A 21,589-nucleotide genomic window follows, 5' to 3' on the forward strand; every position below is an offset into this window, starting at 1 on the left:
GCCGAAGGGTCTCAGGTTCGATTCCCAGTCAAGGGCATGTACCTGGGTTGTGGGGTTGCTCCCAGCCCCCTGTCTGGGTGCATACAGGAGGCAACCAGTCAATGTGTCTCTCTCACATAGATGTTTCTCTCTCTCTCTTCCCCTCCCTCCTTCCCTTCCCCTCTCTTCTGAAAAGCAATGGGAAAAAAATATCCTTAGGTAAGGATGAACAACATCAAAAAAAGTTTGCTGTAAAGCAGTATGCCATGTCACTGAGTCTCCTAACTGCATCCTTTCCTTCTGTGCTTGATTTAATCTTGTGTTTTGTTCATACAAACATACCTCTCCCTTGTGCTGACATAGCAAACATACAAAATCACTGCCAATGTTGCCATTAAGAGGCCATGTCGAGTGATTGAAATTAAATTAAAAGTGGTTAAGGACTCCGAAGACAGAAGATCAGTGGCGGTCACTGCTCACCCGTCTGCCTATCCCATTCCACCACAGCTACCATTTGGAAGAACAAGAAAAAAGCAATGAAAGTCATTGAAGGATCTGCTTCATTGAAAGCAACGAGACCACCCTGACCAGTTTGGCTCAGTGGATAGAGCGTCGGCCTGTGGACTGAAGGGTCCCAGGTTCCATTCCGGTCAAGGGCATGTACCTTGGTTGCGGGCACATCCCCAGTAGGGGGTGTGCAGGAGGCAGCTGATCGATGTTTCTCTCTCATCGATGTTTCTAACTCCCTCTCCCTTCCTCTCTGTAAAAAATCAATAAAATATATTTTTTTTTAAAAAAAGAAAGCAACGAGACCAGTGGAAACTTGAAAAGGTGCCGTGTCAGGCATAGAGAAGCTTCTGATGATCTGGATTCGGGACCAGACACAGAAGCACGTCCTTCTCAGCACCGTGACGGTCACGACCAAGCACCAGGTTAATTGGTGATGTTGAAAGAAAAGGGTGGGCCCGACTATGATGAATCTACTGCCAGCTCTGAGTGATTTAAACAGCTCCAGAACCAGCGTTCCGCCCTGGCCGGTGTGGCTCAGCTGGTTGGAGCATCGTCCTGTACACCCAAAGGTCGCTGGTTGGATTCTTGGTCTGGCACATGCCCAGGTTGTGGGTTTGGTCCCTGGTCAGGGTGCATACGGGAGGCAACCGATCCATGTTTCTCTCTCTCTCTCTCCCTCCCTCCCCCTTCCTCTCTCTCAAATCAATAAACATATTTTTTCTTAAAGAATTGTTATTCGTACATGATGTGAAAGTGAGTGGTGAGTCTGCCAGTGCTGGTGTGAAGGCAGCTGGAGAATTTTTGGAAACTCTAGATAAGCTTATGATGGAGGAAAACTACTTGCCAGAACAAATATTCCATCGTGACGAACCCTCCCTATTCTGGAAACAGATGCCTGAAAGTTCTTTCGTCCATGCGGAGGCCAAGGCCGTGCCAGGTTTCAAGGCTTCTAAGGACAGGATACCATTTTTGCTTGGGGGCAGGGCTGCAGCTACCGATTGAACCCCTTTAATATGGCACAGTGTGAACCCCGGGGCCTCTGAGCTTTTCACTGAGCAGTGAACTACAGGGGCAACAAGAAGGCATGGATGACCCAGCTCCTCTTCCAGGATGCCCTCCTGAGTTGCTATGCCAGCACAAGGGAGAGGTATGTTTGGAGATTAACACGTCTTTCAAGATGTTGCTTATCGCTGACAAAGCTCCAGACATCCTCCTCTTATTGGTGATCTTCATCCCAATCTCAACGTGGCACTTCTCTCTCCCAACACCATCTCTTGGATCCAAACAATCCATCGAGAAGTTACACCAGTGTTTAAGACCTACTCCCCGGGGATGACCTTTGTCTGGGCTGTTGCTGCCGCGGAGGAAGACACTGAGAATACACCGATGCAGCGACGAAGGACTGCAGGAAGGACTGCAGCCTCTATCTCCGCATCAGGAGCCTTGCTGGGCTGGGCTGATGTCGTCCAGCCGTGTATGAATGGCGTCTGGAAGAAGAGACTAAAGAGGTTTGTCCACGAAGTCAAAGGATTGCCAGGGATGAGGAGATTGCAAAATTCACCAAGGCTGTGGCTGAGATGGCAAACCCCCGGCTGCAGGTGCGGATGGCATTGAGCAGCTCCTAGCGGTGGTTCCTGAGGAACTGACCAATGAGGAGGTGTTGGAACTGGAGCAGGAATGCATAACTGAAGAGGCAAGAGGAAAGGAAAGTGCAGGTGAAGAAAAAGGAGCTGGCGTGGCTCAGTGGTTGACAATAGACCTGTGAACCAGGAGGTCATGGTTCGATTCCCGGTCAGGGCACACGCCTGGGTTGCAGGCTCCAACCCCAGTGTGTGTGGGGGGGCATGCAGGAGGCAGCTGATCAATGATTCTCTCTCATCATTGATGTTTCTATCCCTCCCTACTTCTCCCTTCCTCTTTGAAATCAATAAGAATATACATATATATACATATATATATATACACACATACACACACACACACACACACACACACACACACACATACACACATATACACACACTAAGTGGCCAGATTATTATGATCTCTGAACACATAATAATCTGGCCACTCAGTGTGTGTGTGTGTGAGTGTGTGTGTGTGTGTGTGTGTGTGTGTATATATATATATATATATATATATATATATATATATATATATACTAGAGGCCTGTTGCACGAAGAGATTCGTGCAATAGGCCTTCCTTCCCTTGGCTTCCAGCACCGGTTTTCATCCAGCACCTGGGACCCAGGCCTTCGCTCCGGCCAGAGTCTGCCTTCTTGGTCTTTGCTGCAGACTCAGGCCAGAGTCTGCCATCTTTGTCTTCGCTGCTTCGCTGCAGACTCCACGCTGCAGACTCCAGCCAGAGTCTGCTGTTTGCCATCTTCATCTTCGCTGCAGACTCCGGAGTCTGCAGTCTTGTCTTCGCTGCGGCACTCGCTCCTGTAGATCCCTTCGCCTCCCCACCCCCCGCCCTCCCTCTCATAGCAGGCGTCCTGCCCTGCCTGGCCACTCCGTGCCTAGAGCAGCTGGGCAGCTGCCATCTTTGGCCTTCTAATTTGCATACTGACTCTGATTGGCTGTGGGCATGGTGGAGGTATGGTCAATTTACATGTTTGTCTATTATTAGGTAAGATATATATATATATATATATATATATATATATATATATATATATATATATATATATATATATTAGAGGCCCTGTGCATGAATTCCTGCATGGGTGGGGTCCGGCCAGCCTGGCCAGGGGGAGGGGACATGGGCGGTTGGCCGGCCTGCCTGCTGGTCGAACTCCTGGTCGAGGGGACAATTTGCATATTAGCCTTTTATTATATAGGATATACACTGAGTGGCCAGATTATTATACATTCAGAGATCATAATAATCTGGTCACTCAGTGTGTGTGTGTGTATATATATACACACACACACATATATATATATATATATATATATATTTTTTTTTTAAGAAGAAGAAGAATCCCCAAGAAATTTCACAGTGAAGCGTTTGGCAGAAACTTCTGCAGCCCTTGACAAGCTCCTTAAAAAGTTTGAAACCAACATGGAAAGGTTTTCACTAATAGAGAGGAGTGCTCATGGTTCACTACCTGCTTACAAGCAAATCTATGATGGAAAACAAAAACAAAAACAAGCAAACCACCACAACCATGTTTGCCCTCCTCGGAAGAGCCTCGGGCAGGCCTTCAGGAGGTGTTCCAGGAGGAGGCCTTGTGTCATAGGAGACGGTAGCTCCACGTGTGCCATTGCTCCGGAGGGCCTCCCAGTGGGACAGGGCGGGGAGTGGAAGGCAGCGATATCCATGGTCCTGACCCTGTGTGGCCCTAGTGTGGTGTTTATGTCTTAGTTTTTAAAAGACTTTAAAAATTTAAAAAAGAAAGTTAAAAAAATAGACCTAGAAAAAAGCGTATAGAATAAGGATATAAAGAAAAAATATTTTTGTTACAGCTATACAATGTGTTTGTGTTTTAGGCTAAGTTATATTACAAATGAGTCAAAAAGTTAAACAATCTTTAAAGTGTGTAAAGTATAATAGTTACAATAAGCTAAGGTAAATTTATTATTGACCAAACTTTTTATAAAGTTAGGGTAGCCTAGGTGTACAGAGTTCACAGTCCTGTAAGTAACATCCTGGCCTCCACATTCACCACTCACTCACTCACTCACCCAGAGCAGCTTCCAGTCCTGCAAGCTCCATTCATGGTATATTCCCCATTTTAATCTTTTTTAGAAAACATTTTTTTATTGATTTCCGAGAGGAAGGGAGAGGGAGATAGAAACATCAATGATGAGAGAGGATCATCAATGGGCTGCCTCCTGCACGCCCCACACTGGGGATCGAGCCCGCAACCCAGGCATGTGCCCTGACCGGGAATTGAACTGTGACCTCCTGGTTCATAGGCTGACACTCAACCACTGAGCCACACTGGCTGGGCCAAACATTGACTCATTTTTAACTAGAGAATTTTCTAGAATACCTAAAGGAGAAGTACCTCTCCTGGTTGTCTGAAAATATATCCAGAGCCAACTCCCTTCTTTTCCCAGAAGCAGTGAGGCCCGTGTGGAGGGGTGGCCCTGCCCACAAACCCCGTTTGGCCTGATCCCTATATACTGACTCGGTTTGTTTTTCCTTTAGGGGTTGGTGACGGAGGCAATGAACTTGGGATGGGCAAGGTGAAGGAGGCCGTGAAGAGCCACATACGAAATGGGGATGTCATTGCCTGTGACGTGGAGGCTGACTTCGCTGTCATCGCTGGTGAGTGCTAGGAGGGCTGGCCAGTGCAGCCTGGCTGCCCAGGGGGAGGGGCCTGGCTGCCCAGGGGGAGGGGCCTGGCTCACAGCGTGTCTAGCCAGAAGTTTATCAAAAAAAAAAAAAAATCAATAAATACAAAGAACTCTTAAAACTCCACAATAAGAAAACAAGCTGCCCAATTAAAACATGGGCAAAAGACCTGAAACAGACAGCTCGCAAAGAAGACGTGGAGATGGCAGGTAGGCATCTGAAAAGATGTCCACACCCTACGTCTCTGGTCTCTACTCCGGGTTCACTTTTCAGCTGGGACACCCAGAAGAGGAGGAGGAAACCCTCAGGCCTCGGAGTGTGCTGGCTGTTGGCAGATCCGTTATCTGCCGGCCCCCTTATCCTGGGGTCTTGGATCCCCGGGGAAGAGAACCTCAGGAGAACTTCTTTGGAAGTCCTCAGATTTCCTCCAGTTTATCTTCAGATTCTAGGTTCTTCATAGAATTGGTCAAACCCCACGGGCTTGGCCCGCTGCATCCCTGATGCGGTGACTTCAGCAGCAGGTGGGGTCCCCTAAAGAGAGGAGGGGATCCCACGTGACAGTGGGGGGAGGGCTGGCTGTTCGGAATGAAAGCTTCGGATGAAGACCTGTGGGTGTGGGGCTGCAGGAGGTGAACAGGGTCCCCTCCAGTTGGGGTTGGGAGCGCTGGGACCTGAAGACAGAGAATGGCGTCTGTTCCTTCAGCTCCGGGTAGCCCAGAGAAAACAAGGGCTCTGGAGTCAGGCCGATGGCAGCGTTTATTCCCAAGCCTCGCCGTCCTCACGCTTACAGAGGGTCAGAGGGAACCTTGGTAACGCCCTGGGCTGGGCGGCCACAGAAGGTTTGCTGCGCTTGTAGCAGGCTGAGTGGACACGGGGCAACAGGCAGAGGGATGTCCCAGGAGAGGGAGGCAGGAGGTACAGCAGCCCAGCTCATCTCCATCCTCGGCTCCTGACACCAGGGAGGGAGGCAGACCCGTGACGGGTCAGCAACTAGCCGGGCCCAGCTTCAGTCAGGCCCGACAGGGTCCACCGCCACCGATGCCCCGTCCCCAAGAGGCCTGCTGTCCTGTCCTGTCCTCCCAGACCAGCACAGAGATGAGTTTGCAGAGGGACTCGGCAGCAGGGCCCCTGCATGTGAGCTCAAGTCCAGGCCCCTTTCCTGGCCTTGGGGCCCTCCCAGCCTCATGTCCCTGACCCCACGATGTAGCCCAGGATCCAGCCATGCACGGCTCCTGTCGTTGCGCAGATGCAGCATGAGTTCGATTTCCCCATGGGAAGGATGATGTAACAACAATACTACGGACGTTTTCAAAAGGCAGGCCGTGACGGTGATAGAAGGGGCTCAAACACCACCGACTCCCCAGAACAGCCAGCATGTCCAGCTTTGCACGCCAGCTTCTCGTTCTCGTGCTCAATACATGCCCGTTGTACGTAGTTTCTCCCTGGTACACCTGCATCTTAAATACTTCTCTTTCCCTTTCATATTACTATGCATATGTTTTTATTTCCACACTTGCCGGGAGGTTGAGTATGGGCTCAGGGTTGGCAAAACAGTGTGGATAGACTTAATACTATACACCTGAAAATGGCCAGGATGGTCAGTTCTATGTGGGTTGTTGTTGTTTTTTTTTAACACAATTAAAAATTAAAAAAAAAATTTTTTTTTAAAGAGTATGGGCTCTGGAGGCAGCAGCCAGAGTTCACATCTTAGGCCCACCACTTACTAGCTGTGTGACCTTAGGCAGGTGACTTAACCCCTCTGTTCTGTTCCCCGGCTTTGTAAATGAAAATCATAATAAATACCTACACCTCACAGGCTTATTGTAAGGGTGCCAGGGGCTAACCCGTGGAAGGCCTTAGAACAGTGCCACACATGGTGAGCATTCAGTCGAAGCAAGTTACTTTGTTCTTTTGACTACCAGATGCCATTGATGACAAGGATTACCATTATTTTATATACCGCGAAGAAAGAAAAACACTGCTGTTTGTATCTACAAGGTGGTATTGGGTGCAAGAGGCATCTCAGTTTCAGAGATGGAAATGTAAAACACAAAAGCGCATCATAGAATCAGTGCACTACGGTATCATTATCACCATGTGATCTTCACCCATCATATTCTGATATATGACTTGCATTTTCATGCCATATCTTTTGTACTCAGTGGGTATTTGGATTTTTCCTACCTTCACTCTTCCTCTGGCAAATTCTACCCAGACTACAAGGCCCATTATTAAATGACCCTTTTCCAAATCAGTCAAAATGAGTGCCCCTCTCAGTGCTCCCATAATCCTTTGCGAACGTCTTATTCACGATTGTGCCACCCTGTGGTGGGCTGTGTGCACCGTCCCTATCTCCCCTGATTGAGAACTCCCCTTTCTTTCCTTCCTTCCTTCCTTCCTTCCTTCCTTCCTTCCTTCCTTCCTTCCTTCCTTCCTTCCATTTGTTGTTAATCCTCACCAGAGGACATTTTTTCCATTGCTTTTCAGAGAGAGTGAAAGGGAGGGAGGGAGGGGGAGAGAAAGAAAGAGAGAGAAACATTTTTGTGAGAGAGACACATCAAATGGTTGCCTCCTGCAGGTGCCCTGGTGCTCCGACTGGGTGGTAGGGAGCAAACCCGCAGCCCAGGTGGGTGCCCTTGACTGGGAATGAACCTGAGATCCTTCGGGTTCCAGGCCGATGCTATTACCACCGAGCCCCACCGGCCAGGGCACCCTATCTCCCCTCATCCTCTAGCACCTGGAACTCCGCAGTCCTTGATCAATCCTCTTCACCCGAGGGGAGAACTCGCTCCGGCAGGTTTCGGAGAAGAGCCAGTGAGGTGGCCCCCAGGGGGGGAACTGGCCCTCTGGGGCTGGCTGGTAAAAGAGGAAGAAAGAGCTGATACAACTCAGGTGCCGGGCTGTGCCTGCCCCTCCGAGGACAGGCTTCCGTGCAGCCTGAGGTTCGGCAGCCACGCCATAGGGAGAGTTCTGGAACGGCTTCCTGGGGGGTGGCCTGAATCTTCTTCTCTGACCCGTTAACAGTACGTAACCCAGGTGGTTTAGAGCAGGGGTGGGGAACGTCCTGCCCGCGGGCCGAGAAGTCATTGGGTCTGGCCCTGCCAAGGCAACCGCAGGCAGGACTCAAAATTCAATAAATCTACGAGCTTTTTCCTAGCGACACAAACCTACAGCCAGTGAGTTACAGGGAGCGAACGGTGGCACACACGTGCAAACGGCGCTGGGCAGGCGTGCTGCTCCCACGTTAACTTGAATCACCGTCACCTGGGGGGCTCGTTAAACCTCCGCGTGGCCCCACGCCCCTGCCGAGTTTCTGAGGAAGCAGACCAGGACTATACAGCCTAGGGATCTGTGTTTCCAGCAAGTCCCCGGCGCCACGGGTCTTGGGACCACTCTTGAGACGAGTCCCGATGCTTAGAGGAAGGCGATGGACCACGGACCGCATCCCCAGTTCCACGTTGAAATCTCATTTTGTTCCAGGCGTTTCTAACTGGGGCGGCTATGCCTTGGCCTGCGCTCTGTACATCCTCAACTCCTGCGAGGTCCATGGACGCTACCTGAGGAAGGCCACCGGGCCCTCCCACGCACCTGGGGAGCAGCACTGGACCGAGGCGCTTCCGTCCGTCGCTAAGGTAACAGGCCCCCACTGTCCCCCCCCAGCCCCCCTCCAAGGGGAACAGCTCTTCCCTGGGGGAGGAGTAGGCCTGGGTGCGAGCCCAAGCCACGGCCCAGCACCACGGTTGCCTGTCAACAGCCAGAGGCAGAGCCTACCTAGAGGCAAAGGTGTCCCAGCTGGACTGGATTGGGTGACCTTTGACCGACTCATGATCCTAAATTATTAAGGAAGACCTGGTATCAATGACCGTTTTCCTTCCAGTTTGACTTTAGGCAAGTTGCTTAACCTGTCTGAGTTTCCTTTGTCTGTAAATTGGAGGCCAGCAGCATTGTTGGGGCAATATCTGTGAAGTGCAATAAGGTGGGGCGCAATAAAACGAGGTGTGCCTGCAGCTGCCAGCGCCTTGTGGTCCCCTTCCAAGGGGTTTACAATCCAGCCGGGGCACTAAAACCTCAGGTGGGATGGGACCATTAGCCCGCCCACAGCGTGCGAAGGTGGGAGGACTGAGGAGGGCAGAGGATCCTGGGGGCTGGAGGTTGGAAGGAACGAACCCAGGAGAAGGGGAGGCCTTCGGAAAGGAGGGAAGGCGGGGACCAAAAGCTGGGCGGTGGGGACCAGCTCCGTGCTCCGTGGAGGCTGCTCTCGAGGTGGGGGGCAGTCGGCAGGGGGTGCGCTGGAGTAGGGGAGGGCGTCTGGTCCCAGGATCCAGAGCCCTTCACTGCTGCCTCTTTTCTGTCTTTCTAAAAACATTGTCTTGTACTCTTTCGAGTCCCTTTTCCTTCTGCCCATCTCTCCCTCTGTCTTTCCCTCCTGCCCCAATGCCCCACCCCGTCTCTCCAGCACCCCCCTGGATTGGTGGTGTCTCTGTTTTACAAGTGAGGGAGCTGAGGCCCCAAGAGGGGAGCGGCTTGCCCAGCACCACCAGCTGAGAGGCAGAGCTGAGGTCTGGGTCCGGGTCTCTGACTCTACTCTGGGCTCTTCCCAGCATGGCTCACAAGTTGCCCAGGTCCTGTAGGGGCACCAGCTCCCGGTAATGCCAGGCTGCCGTGCGGGAGGGGAGGGAGAAGCAGGGCGTGCAGCGGAAGAGACATTTTCTGGGGAAATGGTCTGACTAGAGGGACCCAGAGGGCCTTCTGTGCTTTCTTTGCTTCCTGGATCTTAATTGGAAAAAAAAAAAAAAACACTCAGGGGGCTGCCTCACACATGACCCCTGATTCACACAGACAGCAGAATGAGCCAAACAGTCACACAGCTCAACACTTAACCCGGGAATGGAAAATTCTCCTTCCCAGTTTCCACCCAGTCCTTCGTAAATGTATTAATAATGCACCATCCTTATAGCGAAGACAGAAAGGAACATTTCTTAAAGCAGAAGTACAAGCATATGTTTGTTGAGCCCTTCCTCTGGGTCAGGCCCAGGCCTGCTCTGGGAGACAGTGAGGGGTCAGACCTGGCCCCTGGGCAGGGAACTCAGGACCCACAGCGGAGACAACACAGGAAAGGTAATTTCAGGAGACAGGAGGAAGTGGGCACAAGCAAGCTACTGTGGGGACTCAGAGAATGGGCACTTAGCTCATTCAGAGAGCTCAAGGAAGGCTGCCTGGAGGAGGTGGCACTCAGCGGGGTCTTAGAGGGTGAGCAGGATATAAGTAGCAGGTAAGGAAGGGCCTTCCAGGCCGCAGGAAGGCGCAGGGACATGAGGTGGTGCAGTGTTCAAGAGAATAACTAGAATGGTCATACTAGAGTTCAGTGGCCACTCGGGGGAGCTGGGGGGCGACGGAGTCCCAAGTCATTAGGAGACACTGGGCAGAGCTGTGGCCTGAGGTGAGCCTTGCTTGGTTAGGGACAGAGGAGCGTCCCTCATCTCTGCTCTGTGAGTTGCTTGTAGGTTGGGCCTCCCATATTTAGGGACAGTTCTTAGTGGTCTGATCACAACTGTGCCAGGAGTGGGCACCGCGTGGAGGAGCCCGGGAGCCACACCTCCCACTCCGGCCTTTGGCCGCACCCTGGGGTTTTAATTGAGGGCAGAACAAATGGCTGAAGAGCATTTCCCAGACCTTCTCAGGGACCAAGAGCCAACTGATGACACCTTATAGGAGGGACTGAGGATGGATGGATGGATGGATGGATGGATGGATGGATGGATGGATGGATGGATGGACGGACGGATGGATGGGTGGATGGACGGATGGACAGACTGATGGAAGGACTGCTGGCTGGCTAGCTAGCTGGATGGATGGGTGCATGATGGATGAGTGGGTAATGGATGGATGGATGATGCAGAGAGACGGGAACATGGCCTCTGGCCTCATCCTGGGCTCCCGTTCCTTTCCAGCACTTTCATCTCACTCCACTTTTTTTCTAACTTTTTTGTGAGGTATAACTGATATAAGTCACCGAAACCTTAAGTGTGCAGGGGATTACATTTTATAAATATAAAGGGGTCAACTTCCCAGGAGACCCCTTTTTCCCACCCCACTTTGCACGGCAGCACCACCTAACCATGGATACCGGTCCACCAGGCTCCCGCTGTGAGTCGCCAGTGAGCAGCCGCTCACTCGGCCTCTCAGCCCAGAAGTCATCCTGGGGCCCCTGTCGCCCCCACAATGAGCAAGGCCTGAAACCTGTCCACGCTGCCTCCCTCTGTGCTCCCTCCCTCCCGCCTCTCCTGCTCCACGGCTCCACCTGGAGGGGGTGTCAGCCTCCAGGCCCTCTGCCTCCGCGCTCCCCGGCCTTCTCTCCCCACCAGCACCCTCTCCCTCCCCTTGGAGAGGCTCCTGGGGGGGTGGTTCCTGGGAGATGTGCAGGACTCCCGGTCGGTCCAGCTCATCGCCATGGCTCCTGGCGGTTGCGTGCCAGCCAGTTCCTGTTGACTGGCCACGCGCACCCTGAGGACCACGAGGTCCTCCCTGGGACCCAGAGGATGCGCGTGGCGGGAGCCGCGGTGTCCTGGGAGGAAGTGGCCGGAGGGTCCCTGAAGCATTCCCCCATACAGAGAGGATGTGACCCGCGGAGAAGAGAAATGGGAGGACAAAGCCCAAACAAAGGGCGGAAAATGCCATTCTGGGCTGGCCGGGCCCTGGGAGGGGCTGTTGGACAAACACTCTGGAAACGCTCCCGGGCCTCCCTCCCGCCTTGGCCTCCGGGGCAGAGCGGAACCGCAGGCTCTCAGGGCAGCTGGGAGCAGAGACAGTTCCCGGGGACACTTGCCAGCGCGCTCGCCCTTGTTTTAAAGCGTTTTCAGTGAGTGCCCCTCGTAGGCCCTTGTTTGGCCCACTTCGGCTCTTTTGACCTGGCCGGGCCTCCTCCTGAACGTCTGCCTTGGGTCACCCCAGTCAACGGGGTTAGGTGGCCCGCTCTGTCCTGTGACACCCCCCCCCCCGGACTGTACCTGCCTGAGCACACATCGAGGCTGTGAATCCCCGGGGCAGGGACCGTGTCACATTCACCACCGTACCACCCCGGTCAGGTCCTGGCACGGAGCAGGTGCTCAGTCAGCCTTGGATGGGCCACTGAACGAGTCAGCAGTGCCTGAGCAGGGAGCTGTCACATCTTCCAGTTCTTGCCTGCTTGGTCCTGTCCTCCCACCCCCTCCTCACTTTGTGGAGGAGGAGCGGGTGGGGGAGGACATGTTTGCCTTCTTCCCGGCAGGCACTGTCCTCTCTCCTTTTGTTTCCCCTGAGATCTACCTTCCTCCGGGAGAGGAGTTCCTCAGCTGGGACAGACACTTTGGTGGCTTAGCCAAGTGGAGGGAAAGGGAAGGAGGAGAATCACATCACTTAAGACAGCTCAGTACCCGCCCCCCTCTCCCCATGACACTGAGGCACAGAGAGGTTAAAGCACCTGCCAGGGAGGACCCAAGCCAGCTCTGTCTGACCCCCACCCACTCTGCCTGCTGGGCCCTGGGCCGCCGCGTGAGGAGGGGCCTGTAGTTCCTCGATGGCTCTGCTCGCTCCAGAAGCTTCCACATGCACAGCAAGGAATATGGGGAAGGCGACAGCGGCAGGGCTTGGCGCATCCCCGCAGGGGGCTGACAGGGGGGTCTCGGCAGGAATGGGGGCCTTCCTGGCACAGAGGCCAGCGGCAGGGAATGCAGAGCTGGGCAGGGGCGAGGTGGGCAGGAAGCAGCCCACGCCGCCCCTGCCGAAGGAGGGCATCTTTAGTGTTTGTTAAGAAAATGCGGGTTTCACCCTGACCGGTTTGGCTCAGTGGATAGAGCGTCGGCCTGCAGACTGAAGGGTCCCAGGTTCGATTCCGGTCGAGGGCATGTACCTTGGTTGTGGGCACATCCCCAGTAGGGGGTGTGCAGGAGGCAGCTGATCGATGGTTCTCTCTCATCGATGTTTCTGACTCTCTATCCCTCTCCCTTCCTCTCTGTAAAAAAATCAATAAAATATATTTAAAAAAAAGAAAAAAAATGCAGGTTTCCATAAAAAGCTTATTATGGAAAGAATATGCAGAAGAAACAGCCAAAACTGTGGCCACGTCTGGCGAGTGGGTTTGGAGACCGACGAAGCAGAAAGCAGGACTGTTTTCCATGATGAGTCTCCCAGGGGCATTCGTATTTTTTTTTTAATATATTTTATTGATTTTTTACGGAGAGGAAGAGAGAGGGATAGAGAGTTAGAAATATCAATGAGAGAGAAACATCGATCAGCTGCCTCTTGCACACCCCCTACTGGGGATGTGCCCGCAACCAAGGTACATGCCCTTGACCGGAATCGAACCTGGGACCCTTCAGTCCGCAGGCCGACGCTCTATCCACTGAGCCAAACCGGTTTCGGCAGCATTCGTATTTCTAAGCAACACCTGGTGGTGACGAAGAGGCCATGTCACGTCCAGCGCCCTTCCTCCACGCATGTGCGCGTCTGTATTTCCTTCCCCTCCCCCACTCGCCCGTTCTGCCTCCGCCTCCTTTTGTTCCAGGAGGAAAGCATGCTGAGCATCCTGGTGCAGCACCGAGTCCGGAGTGGCGTCTCGGGCCGCGTGGGCATGGAGGTGGACGGGCTGCCCTTCCACGGCACCCACGCCCAGATGATCCAGAAGCTGCTGGGCGTCACCACGGGACGCAAGTGACCACGCACACCGCACCGGGGGCCCCGCCTGGACCTGGGAGGAGTCCCTGAGGGCCCTCTGGACCAGCCTTGCAAACGAGCACCAGCCCGGGGAGCTGGCCTGGGACGCTGCGTGCCCCCCTCCCGGCGGGCAGAGGGCAGGTGGGCCACGGGACCCTTCCTCGGGCCTCCCGTGTTTGTTCCTATTGGTCAGGCGCCAGAGGCATTGCTTCCACCCTCCTTCCCCTTAGCCTCTCAGGCCGCCCGCGGGGTGTGCCCTGAAGGCCACACGGTGAGCCATCAAGTACCAGGCGGACCGAGAGCCGTGAGCAAGCCCCCACGCTAACTGTGAAATAGTAAAATGCACAGATGTGACGTGCGTATCTATGAAACTCAGGGACTTCACTCAAGGTTTACTCACTACCACAACCAACAAAATATTTATACCTTTGAAATGCTCTCTTCAAACAGCATTTTGTTTACTTAGGCCAGTGGTCGGCAAACTGCGGCTGGCGAGCCACACGCGGCTCTTGGGCCCCTTGAGTGTGGCTCTTCCACAAAATACCACGTGCGGGCGCGCACGGACAGTGTGATTGAAACTTCGTGGCCCATGCGCAGAAGTCGGTTTTCGGCTCTCAAAAGAAATTTCAATCGTTGTACTGTTGATATTTGGCTCTGTTGACTAATGAGTTTGCCCACCACTGACTTAGGCAAAAGATCCCTCCACCTTATATTTCTCACCTTCGCCTCCCCGGTCCCTCACCTCTTGAGCCCCCACACCTCCTGAGCCCCACCTTGGAGCCTCCACCTCCTCCTCATCTACTCCCCCCATCCCCCCAGGGGCCCCGCCTGGAGCCGGATGCTTTGCCCTCCCTGCTCAGCGGGGAGGGGGCAGCCACACTCCTGGAGCCTGAGGCCAGGTCAGGCTCTCTAGGACCTAAGTCACTCACAGAGGCCTTCCAGACAAGTCCAGCCAGCTTGTCCTTATCTCCTTCACAACCCCCCACTGCACATTTCCGGACAAAATCAGAAACGGAGTCACTGACCACATCCCTTTACACGTACCTTTTGGACCAGCCCAGTAGTGTCTGTGCTGACTCATCCAGATGGGATGGGGGGGCGGGGGCGGGGGCGGCGAGCGGGCGGCCTGCTTCCCAGCTAGGGCCCCAGATACTAACTGAGCCTGCTTAGTTTGTTTCTTTTTTAAATTTAAATTCTTTATTGTTGAAAGTATTACTTATGTCTCCTTCCCACCCACCCCCATTGTCCTCTCCCTGGCTGCTCCCACCCCCCCAGCACCTGCCCTCACCCCCCTACTGTCTGTGTCCATTGGTTATACTGATATGCAGGCATACAAGTCCTTTGGTTGATCTCTTACCCCCCTCCCCTGCCTTCCCTCTGAGGTTTGACGGTCTAGTTTATTTCCTTGAACATGTCTAGCTTGCTTCTGTATGGGGCATTGATTGGAAAGAATGGAACACATGCTGTAGAAACGACCCCTAGTTGTACACTCAGCAGTAAAGCCTCAGTGTATAGTGAGTGATCTGGGCTTAACGCCTGCGCTCCCTCCATAGGGGCGTGGTGGAGCCCCTGGCGAGACATAGCTGGGATGTGGGGAGGGGAGTCCCCAGGTGCAGAATGTGCTCCTGCTGGTGTAGCATCGGGGCCAGTGCGCCCATTGTAATGAGCTCACAATCCCTCCAACCTGCAACTTACCACCGCTCCCGGGACCCACCCCAGCTGTAAGCTTCACTGGCCAGCTCTCCTCCAATGGCAGTTTCTGCCCCTGGTTTGAGGCTGCAGAGCTCCGCGTAACAGGGGGTTTTGATAAGAGTGCACCCTGCATTTTTGAAACCTTAGTGGCTAGAAGAGAGAAACGTCACCCCGGCCAAGCTGCCGGCAGTCTCTGACTCATGTGGGGGAGCCACGAACGTGCTTTGGGTTTGTAATGGTGATGGAGTTCTGTGCCAGCGCAGGGACGTGTGAGGCGTGGCTGTGGAATAGGCTGTCTTCGCTGCGGGCAGAAGTTTATGGGGAGATGATTCAGCTGTTTGGGGAAAAGGCTCAGACGCGGGGGAGCGCAGAGAAGCCAGAGAGTAGGGGTCCTAGCTCTGGAGTGAGGCGTCTCGAGCCCCTCTGCAGGGAGAGGCAGGCCCGAAGCCCGGCCGCAGGGGGCCAGGGTGTGAGGGAAGCCAGGAGAAGGCGCCTTATCAGGGGCCGCCCCGGGACCACTGGCGCTCTGAGTTCTAGGATCCAGTTTTAATGCTTTTCCACAAGATGATCCCTGCTCAGGCCTTTAGTCAAGTTCTGTTCACGTTTGTCCTGGTCGTGGCTGTGCTTTGGGGAAGGGGCTGTGTCCATGTGTGGAGTGGCGTGGCTGCAACCTGGAGAATCTGGTTACCGGGAGACAAGAGGTGACCTTGTCCTGGCACAGTGGGGGTGGAGGTGGGCTGGGGTCCCCACCAGGATAGACTCAGGGGCACGTGAGCATCCCTGGGCATTTCAAAGAATGCGGGGTTTGGGGGATCCAGGTAGACAGTGTCTGGGATGCTCTGTGGGTGTTCAAGGGCAGGCACATTAAGGTGCCCATGCCCCACACCCCTGCTGGTGGGACTTGAAGGCAAGCAAACCAGATAAGGGGGTCAGGGCTCCTTAGCCCCCTGCCTGTCCCCTGACCAGCTGGGCCAGGTCGTTCCCTGCCTCTCATTGCACAGGCCCTGCTGACCACAGCCCTACCTCGTCCAGCCCCTGGCATTCTCCTACTTCCTACCCATTCCATGTGGGTTCCATTGGCTCCACAATGAGGTCAAACTCTCAGATTCAAAAGACCACTGCTCGGGGCAGGATGGAGAAGATGTGGTTTCCCTGCAGTTCGCATAAACTCAATCTCTGTCAGCAATGTGATGTCCCAGCCCCCCAAAACAGTGCATCCACAGAAACACAGTGAGGTAGATAAATGGTCCCCTTCTCCTTGGTGCAGGTCAGACAGACTTAGTCCCACTTCCAATCCAAGCAATCACCTTTGAAGAAGTGGGTTTTGTTCACAGGCGGTACAGGAAGGTAAGCGTTTAAACCCTATTAAGTGGAAGTGGCTTGAAGAGCTGTCTGTCAGGGACCAACCGGATGCTCACCAATTCCGCTCTCTCTTCCTGCATACATAGGAAAACTACATTTCCCAGCCTCCTTTGCCATTGGGTTGGGGCCCTGTGACTGGGATCTGGCCAATGGAATGTGAGTGGCAGAGAGATCAACCAATTCCAGACTTGGCCATCAACCCCCTGTGAGGTTCTATTTGTGCATCTTCCCCTACCTGTGTGGATGAAAGGGAAGACCCCCCCCACCCCCGCCCCCGAAGACCAAGGCACCTCTTGAGATAACCTGAACCACTGCCATCACTTGGGAATACACGGTCAGGAAGCAGCCGCTCGTGACTTTGCAGGGGATAAACGTTTGTTTTAAGGCACTGTGGTTTGGCAGGTAAGTACTGCTGTCCATCCAGCCTTGTCTAATGCAAGCTTGGCTTAACACACTGCCTACATGTAGGGTCACATGGCTCCGGAGGCCAGAACCAAGGCCAGTGGGCAAAGTGGTTCCACTTTGCCTCATCAGGAATTAAGATTTTCTTCCCAACCTTGTAGTGACTTGTCTTGGGTAGTAGCAAATTAGTGTCATTGGTGGTATTTGTTGAAAAACTGGACCATCATCTTGGGGGACATACATGGAATAATTCATCGGTACACTCCAGCACTGGCATCGAATGTCTAATCTCGTAGGGTCCTTCTGAGAGTTGTTGAGTTGGAGCAAATGGACTGGAAGTCCCACCATTTCCCCAGAGCACTGGGCACCATTGTGACCCCAGGGAGGTGGCCGCCAAGGACCGCTGTCTTGCCGGATGAGGTCCTGGAGACGGCAGGATCACCAGCTGTAAGCAGCACTTTTTTCTGAAAAGCGCTGACCCAAAATGGCCCGATTCTGGCTCTCCCTTGGTTGTACCGGTCAGAGGAAAGCAGCAGATGGGGGTGAATTCTGTGCTGGAAACGTCTCCCACCCTTGCCTGGCCACCCTGCAGACCACTGTGCGTAAACAGGAAGAGCCTCCCCTTGCGAAGCAACTGGTGAAAGAGGAAGGAAGCAGGTGGCTTCTGCCACCTCCAGTCCATCCCAGCTGGACCTTTTCCTCCGCCCATTCTCCCAGGAGAGCAAGGAGTCTTCGGCTCCCACCACGCCCTCTGTTTGGAAGAAGGAACGACTCTTCCCAAACACTTCAGGACTCCGGGAATCTGACCCCGAGAGGGATTAAGTGACTCAAACTGGATGTACATGTTAATATGATGAGTTAATCCTCGGTAATAAACACGGAGCCGGCCCCTCCGGAGAAGATGCTCTGGCCTGGCCAACCGATGTGGCCCTCCCACCACAGCCGGAGCGGGCAGGACAGCCCAGCGAGATGACTCCAACAGGCCTTGCTGCTTTGTAATCTTCCCCAGTGCGGGGTGGCCGGTCTGATCAGCCCTCCCTCTCCGTGGGGAGCAGCTCTCAGCAGGGGTCATGTGTCCAAAGACAGAGGAGTGATATTCTCCAAACCACAGGGCTGGGCTCTGTCCGCAAAGGGGAGGTGCCCAAGGTAAGTCCCAGAGTGGATTTGCAACAAGTGCTGAAGGGCCCAGGACATTTCAGGAATCTCAAGAGCAGGGAGAGAAGACCTACTTCACTTGAGGGCTCCATCCTTCCTGGACACGGCTGGGTCATCAAGGGCAACTCCCCGAATCGCCTTGTTCAAGTTCCCTGTGAGCAAGTCAGTCCCTCGACCTTCCCGACTCCCCTGGGTGTTTCAAGCCCCCTCTAGGCCCTCCTGGTGTTAGAAGGCCCTCCTTCCCCACAAGGACTGCAGCACACTCCAGCTGGGGCTGGTTATTCTGTTTTATTGGCAAACTCACATTTGCTACATAAATCCACTGCGCAGCCCAACACACACATACTTGGCATAAAAGAGAGGACGATACGAAAATACAACTCTTGATAGTAAACAGAATCGCCCTCAGCTCTTCCCAGTCCATCCTGGTGGGAGCACTGGTGTTTACGGTCAAAACAGGGACAAACAGGGAATGAGGAGGCATGGAGGACTCGGCCGGTGCCATTGCCCCAGGAGGACCCTGGGCTGGGGCGGGCGGGCTTTTCTTGGTTGTGTGGCCATTTCCGCCACCTTCAGACCTTCAGGAAGGGGAAGAGAACCTCTTCAGGTGATGGGAGACCCTCCGTAAGGAGCTGGGGCCGGTGCTGCCCAGTCAGAGCCAAGTGGAGCCCTGGGACCCCACTTCCCTAGGGCAACCCCGCTCGGGCTATCTGCCTTTGGGCACGCCGGATGGGGGGTGTGGGTGGGGGAGAGAACGTTCAAAGATGCTCTTCCTGACCCTGCCTTTAGCAGATTCCACAGCTGTTCTACTGGCCCCAGCTTCCATCTCCCCATCCCTAGTCCCTTCCCAGACTTGAGCCCACCTGTCCTCTTGTGTGCGAGGAACTCACGTCCCCGGGACGTGAGAGCTGGCCCCAGCCATCGACCAGGCCATTTGAAGGGATAGCACGTCTGTTACAGTGGGCAGGTCCCTGGAGCAGTAGGAAGCTCTTCTGGTCCTTGGTCTGACTGCCAGGGCAGGGGCTCAACATGCGTGGCAGAGCTGCAGGGGAGCTGAGCCTTCCAGGACAGGACAGAAGGTGGCGGTGAGCACCCTGGGCTACATGTGGCCCACGGGCCCACTCTCACGCTCCAGGGGGCTGAGGTGGGGGATGTGGCGGAGCCGTGCAGGACAACAAAGGAGGCGAGGGCAGCGCAGGGCCACCTCCTCTCTCTGTTACAGAGACTGAGAGATGCCAGAGAATGCATCTGTTTTGTTTTGTTGCATCTGAGAACTCAGGAGAATGTCATGCTCAGACTGTTAGACATTCCACTGTGGGTGCGGCAAGGGACAGAGGCAGAGGCCGGGGTGGGCGTGGGGGGACACTGCCAATAGTCACGTGACCCTAGCCTCAGGGTCTTGGCACACAGCTGTCATGGAGACTTTGGCGTTTTAAACATGGACACATGGACACACACACACACACACATTCCCAGGGCTGGCGCTCCTGGGCCGATGGAAACAACACTGAAGCGGAGGAATCCGTGTGGGGAACGTGATTACATGCCTGGGCTTTAGGCCTCTGTCCTGACACTTGTGCTTCAATGCTGACTGTTTAAAGAATCACAGACCTCGGCCCGGGAGCCCCAAGACCTGTGTTCCATCAGCCCTGAGCTTGGGGCATCTGCTCGGCTCTCCCTACGCCACGGTGTGCTGGGGTCTCCGCTCTGCGTGCCACTCCCCGCCCTGCCCCCATGCACACTACCAGTACCCCAGATGCTTCCCCGCATTCCTTCTCCCCTCCAACCTCCTGGCCCCCCTCATCTTCCTTCCGATCCCCTTGTGGGTGGGGCTCAGTGTTCCTGATGACAACGCAGCTTTGGTCACCTCCTTGGATGACACCAGTACGTTTGGGCAGGTGTCCTCCATGGCAACAACGGCACTGGCAGGCCCCGGCCGGCGCACACCCAGTCCCCTCCCTCCTCTCCCTACGCCCCTCCGTGCATGTCCTCTCACCCTGCACTCCCCAGCCCGGCTTCTCTTTGAAAACCTCCTGCAGGTGACAGTTCACCGTCTTCCTCCCACCAGCAGCCCCGCCTGCAGCAGAAGACAGACTGACGGGCTCACCCCAGCGGGCTCAGCAAGCTGCACGCTCCCTGGAACCAGAGAGGCCTGGCTGCAGCTCAGGCCCGGGGTGCAGTGACCCCCAGCCCCTTGTCCTCTCCAGCAGAAAGAGGCGCCTGCGCTTGGCCAAGCAGCCGCGGCAGCCCAGCCGGCCAGCAAGCTCAGACCTCACTTCACCCCCCGCACATGGCTGACTCTGGCTAGGCCAGCCCGGCGGGGGGCGCCCCTTCCCCTTTAGGTGAGTGAGGGGTCTGGAAGGTCGACTGGAGCTTCCTGAGCAACTCGGGCTCCTCGCTTTTCACCCCCGAGGCCTCGGGGGTGCCCAGCGGGTAGGCCTCCCGGGGCCCGCCGGTCCTGGAGCAGGTGAGGAGGGCCCGGCAGGCGGCGCGCAGGCGGGCCATGTCCCGGTGGGTGGTCTCGCTGACGAAGCAGTACAGCACGGGGTCGGCCACGCAGTTGAAGGTGGTGAGCAGCAGGGCGAAGTGGTAGGCGTTGAAGACGCTCTGGGCGAACTGGCAGCTGGACTCCCAGAGGCTGCGCACGAGCAGCAGCACGTGGTAGGGCAGGAAGCAGGCGAGGAAGATGACCACGGTGCTGAGCACCAGCCGCTGGATCTGGTCCTTGCGGCTCTGCTGGGTGCCGTGGCTGCGGCGCACGGCGCGCAGGATGCCGCGGTAGGCGGCCAGCAGCAGGCAGAGCGGGAAGAGGAAGCCCACGAGGAAGCGGTAGTAGTTGATGTTGCGCTGCCAGGGCTGCAGCGGGTAGTGCTCGAAGCAGACGCGGTGCCGGTCGCCGTCCTCCACCAGCTCGGTGTGCAGGAGGAAGTAGACGCTGGCCAGCAGCTCCTTGGCCCAGATGACCACGCTGACGCCCACGGCCGCCTTCAGGGTGCGGAACTGGTGGAAGCGGAAGGGGTGGGCCACGGCCAGGTAGCGGTCGATGGAGATGCAGCAGAGGAAGCCCACGCTGATGTAGATGTTCTCGTAGAGGAGGATGCCGCACACCTGGCAGGACAGGTCCCCGTACGACCAGTTGTCGTGCTGCAGCACGTACTGCAGCCAGAAGGGCAGCGAGCAGATGTAGAAGAGGTCGGCCACCGTCAGGTTGCACAGGTACACGCCCAGCTCGTTCCGCGCCTTGATCTGCAGGTAGCCGAAGTAGAGGGACAGGCAGTTGGCCGGGAAGCCCACCACCAGCACGGTGACGTAGACCACGGGGGCCAGCGTCTGGTGGATGGTGTGTTCGATGGTGCAGTTCGGGCGGGAGGCGTCCGCCGTGATGTTGCCCATCTTCGGGCCTGCGGGGGCCTCACCCCTCCCGGCTCAGGCAGCGGGCCTCCCCGCCGCCATGGCGTTCACAGGCTGCACCTCCTTGGCGGTGGATGAGCTTCT

At 55.2% G+C, this 21,589-nt stretch overlaps 2 protein-coding genes across 6 annotated transcripts in view; one reads left to right on the forward strand and one right to left on the reverse strand.

Annotated features, from left to right (window-relative positions):
- The window catches only part of DGLUCY (D-glutamate cyclase), a 61,758-nt gene extending 47,209 nt beyond the window's left edge, over positions 1-14,549 (forward strand). Inside the window, exons 11-13 of the mRNA XM_079769266.1 lie at positions 4,646-4,765; positions 8,273-8,424; positions 13,335-14,549. Coding sequence (XP_079625392.1) covers positions 4,646-4,765; positions 8,273-8,424; positions 13,335-13,484 — 422 coding nt within the window. The 3' untranslated portion in view covers positions 13,485-14,549. The remainder of the gene's footprint in view (positions 1-4,645; positions 4,766-8,272; positions 8,425-13,334) is intronic.
- Positions 14,550-15,893: 1,344 nt separating this feature from the next.
- The window catches only part of GPR68 (G protein-coupled receptor 68), a 33,032-nt gene continuing 27,336 nt past the window's right edge, over positions 15,894-21,589 (reverse strand). For all 5 annotated transcript variants that reach the window (XM_079769686.1, XM_079769688.1, XM_079769684.1 and 2 more), the window contains exon 2: positions 15,894-21,587. In XM_079769686.1, the coding sequence (XP_079625812.1) occupies positions 20,399-21,487 (1,089 nt within the window). In that variant the 5' untranslated portion in view covers positions 21,488-21,587 and the 3' untranslated portion in view covers positions 15,894-20,398. The remainder of the gene's footprint in view (positions 21,588-21,589) is intronic.

The sequence above is a fragment of the Cnephaeus nilssonii genome (genome assembly GCF_951640355.1).
Source record: "Cnephaeus nilssonii genome assembly, chromosome: 4".
In the NCBI taxonomy this organism is placed as follows: Eukaryota; Metazoa; Chordata; class Mammalia; order Chiroptera; family Vespertilionidae; genus Cnephaeus; species Cnephaeus nilssonii.